The 3447-nt window shown below is 48.8% G+C and overlaps 1 protein-coding gene across 1 annotated transcript in view; it reads left to right on the plus strand.

Annotated features, from left to right (window-relative positions):
* The first annotated feature begins 218 nt into the window (after positions 1-218).
* Positions 219-3447, plus strand: part of LOC102303830 (zinc finger and SCAN domain-containing protein 30) — a 6953-nt gene continuing 3724 nt past the window's right edge. The window contains exons 1-2 of the mRNA XM_005946387.3: positions 219-473; positions 1610-1927. Of these exons, the coding sequence (XP_005946449.1) occupies positions 302-473; positions 1610-1927 (490 nt within the window). The 5' untranslated portion in view covers positions 219-301. The remainder of the gene's footprint in view (positions 474-1609; positions 1928-3447) is intronic.

Raw genomic sequence — 3447 nt, forward strand, 5'->3', positions numbered from 1 at the left:
TAAAACCTCTTTGTAAACCATGTTCACCGAAGTCTGTTTACCAACATATGTAAAGATATTACACATAAAAACACACAGAAACATTGGAAATCAGTTTTTGGCACAACACCGGGAAACACTGAGTGATGAACGAAGAAATGCAAGCCTCGTGTCCTCTGACGTTGTTGCTGTTACACTCCTCACCAGCAGGCGGCGGCTTTCCGTCCACCAGGAGAGCTTCGCTGTGACACGAAGCGGAAGTGAAGAGGAAGCGGTGCCAGTGTTGTTGTGTGAGCTGAGTGTGTGAGCTGCGGCAGCAACGATGCCTTCAGTTCAGTATCTGAGAGAGTTCATCAACGAGCGACTAACTGCTGCTGCTGAACAAATATTCTTGGAGTTTGAAAAAACGATCGTCCAGTACGAGGAAGAGATCGACCGTCAGCGCAGACTGCTGGATATCACCTGGAAACCCCAAATCAAGCTGCACAGGACAGGTGAGTGTCCCTCTGAGGGAGCATCCTGATCACCGCCAGGGCCGTGCAGAGATGTCTGAGGGGCGGGTGCTCGAGGGCACATAGACCCAGGCTGAAGAACAACTACACACATTCATCAAGACTCTAACATGAATCAGATCACACTGTATCACTGTCATCAGGTGTGTTTTACCTGGTTGGTACACTGTTGGAGGGCAGGCTGTGTTGATCTGAGGACGAGACCACAGGAGAGACGCGAGCTGTCAGACACACTCTCCAGTATGCTGTAGCCACAAGTTTGCATCAGGGTGCTGATCCAGAATCCTTCCCTAATGTATTAATAGTGAAGTGATGAATGTAAAATCTATGACGAGTCAGTGTGTCTGGCAGATGGTTCAGTGTTTGAACTGTGGAGATACAATAATGTTGCTGCTGTAAAATGTTGTCGTGAATGTAAATATAATATAATCACTTTTTAATGTGTTTTCTTTAAAACACAGTGTGGGTCTAATATGTGGATATGCATATTAGATGTGTTTCCCCTGCAGCGCCACATCAGCCAGGCGGCAAAACGTGCACGCGCTCTCTGCGAGCGTGTAACCAGCGCGCTCTGCCACCGAGGGCGAGCATTGGTTAACAGTCGTCATGTGACTGATGCAAGTCAGATCCAAGGCAGAGAAAAATGCCTCCGCTGCACGTCTGTGTTTATCATCACGAGGGCTTTCCTCCGGAGGTCTTTGCACTTCAGGCTGTTTCAGTGAATGGTGCATTAAAGGTCTTTCTCTTCGTGGGAAAAAAGAACCTGGTTTGGAGACGTCAGTTCTGCCTTTTGGCTTCAGTTCGCGCTCTCCATCGTACCTGCAGCAGGTCGTCACACAGTCTGAGATGGCGTGCAGGTAGATGGGTGATGACATCAGAGTGGCGTGAGCAGGTGGTGGAGGTGCTCGTGGGTGGCTCAGGGAGGACATGTTGGCGACCTTTGACTCTCACTTTAATAAGTAAACGTGTTACAGAAAAAAGCGCTCGGCGTGTATTTATATTCACTTTCATATAAAACATGTAAAGATGTGCTGAACTCTCACACACGAGCGACGCAGTCATGCTGTAAAGTCCTGTTAATGTTTCTGTGGTTGTGACTTCTTTCTTCTGTCCTCCAGACGTCCCACAGCAGCAGGTCTGTGAGGAAGAGGAGGAGGAGGTTCTCCCTGAGCAGCAGCTCTGGAACCAGGAGAGGAGCTCCAGTGTGGACCAGGAGGAACCAGAAGCTCCACAGATTAAAGAGGAAGAGGAGGAACTGTGCAGCAGTCAGCAGGGAGAGCAGCTGGGACTGAAGGAGGAGACGGATACCTTCATGGTGACTGCTGCTGAGGAAGGAGAGCACAGTGAACCAGGAGGAGACGAGGAGCAGCTCCTCTGTCACAGCTCTGCTGGAGCCGAGAGTCAGGATCAACGAGGAAACAAGGATGGAGCGTCAGGTGAGACGTTGTGTTCTTATGAAGCGTGAGACGAGTTTGACTGAATGTGGTCGTTTCACTGTCCAGAGGCGTCCAAACTGCTGAGAAATATCTTCAGGGAAAATTAGCTGGAGAAGCAGTGATGTGTTTTCCGGGGTCAAAGGCGAGCTTTTAAAGCGAGCCGCTCCTTCACCGGTGACTGTCTGAGGTCAGTCTAATGACGGCTGCTTTCTTTTTGTGTCACTGCATGTTCTCATAAATGTTGCTGCATTACTTTGACGCTGAAAACTCTTCACAAACTCGAGTCCTCCTGGTAGATTTAGCTAGTTTTCCAGCTCCTTCAGAATGAGTGTCGTGCAGAATCTTTGTTCTCTAATCGTTTTCCCCTCTCAGCCATAAAAGGCTGGTGGGATGTTGTTGTGACCCTGCCAAGCTCCGATGTTGTTCCTGCATCTGCTGGAGCCGCTCGCCTGGCTTGAGAGTCACCGCACCCAGTGCTCCGATTCCCACTAGGACCACTGTTACCGTCACCCCCCACATTTCCCTTTCTGTGCCCCGCTCATGTATTGACCCATGTTCATCTTACCCACTATGATGCCCGACAGGAGCGTCCACGTGATGCTGAGGCAGGTTATTGGTCGGTAGTTGGAGGGGACCGGTCCCTTCTGGGGGTCCTTGAGGATCAGGACCGTCCGACCTTCGGTTAGCCATTCCGGGTGTCTCTCGTCAGCTAGCAGCTGGTTCATTTGTGCTGCCAGGCGCTCGTGGAGTGCAGTCAGCTTCTTTAGCCAGTAGGCGTGAACCAGTCAGGGACTGGTGCTGTCCAACTCTTCATACTGGAGACCCTTTCTTGGATGTCTGCCACTGTGATGGCAGATGGCTTCCTTCTCTCTGGTGTACCTCTTCAAGTGGTCTTTGCTTGGCAGTTTCCAAAGATTCTTCATTGCACCTTTCTGCAACTGCAAGGATAGAACAGCTGGGTCTAGAGATGCTTTTTGAGTAAAGGTTTAACTACAGCCAGCTTGAAGGCCTGTGGTACATAGCCGATCATTAGAGATAGGTTGATCATATTTAAGATCGAAGAATTAATTAATGGCAGGACTTCTTTGAGCAGTTTTGTAGGAATGGGGTCTAAAAGACACGTTGATGGTTTGGAGGAAGTAATTATTGAAGTTAACTCAGAAAGACCAATTGGAGAAAAAGAGTCTAAATAAGGAGAATGAGGTGAAGTTGGATTTTCAAATTGATGCTGTTGGTCCAGCTGCTAAAATCTAGTGATGCTAATCAAGAACCAGTTCCCAGTACTCCAATTCCTTGGAATCATTAGTCTGCCTACCTATTGATCCCGCTTATAGGTTCTTGCACTCTCGCTACGATCAGCTGATTAGTTTGTGTGTCGGACGAGGAAAATAGTGGCGTGGTCTCAGCGTGGACAGGAACCTTACTTTTATTTTTATAGGAAAAAAGATGAGAGCGTGATGGTAAAGGGGAGACTGCTCCATAGAGCTGGGCGATAGAACGATAACGATATGTATCGCGAT

The sequence above is a fragment of the Haplochromis burtoni genome, unplaced genomic scaffold, assembly GCF_018398535.1.
Source record: "Haplochromis burtoni strain Fernald_Lab_line unplaced genomic scaffold, NCSU_Asbu1 Contig_483, whole genome shotgun sequence".
Classification (NCBI taxonomy): domain Eukaryota; kingdom Metazoa; phylum Chordata; class Actinopteri; order Cichliformes; family Cichlidae; genus Haplochromis; species Haplochromis burtoni.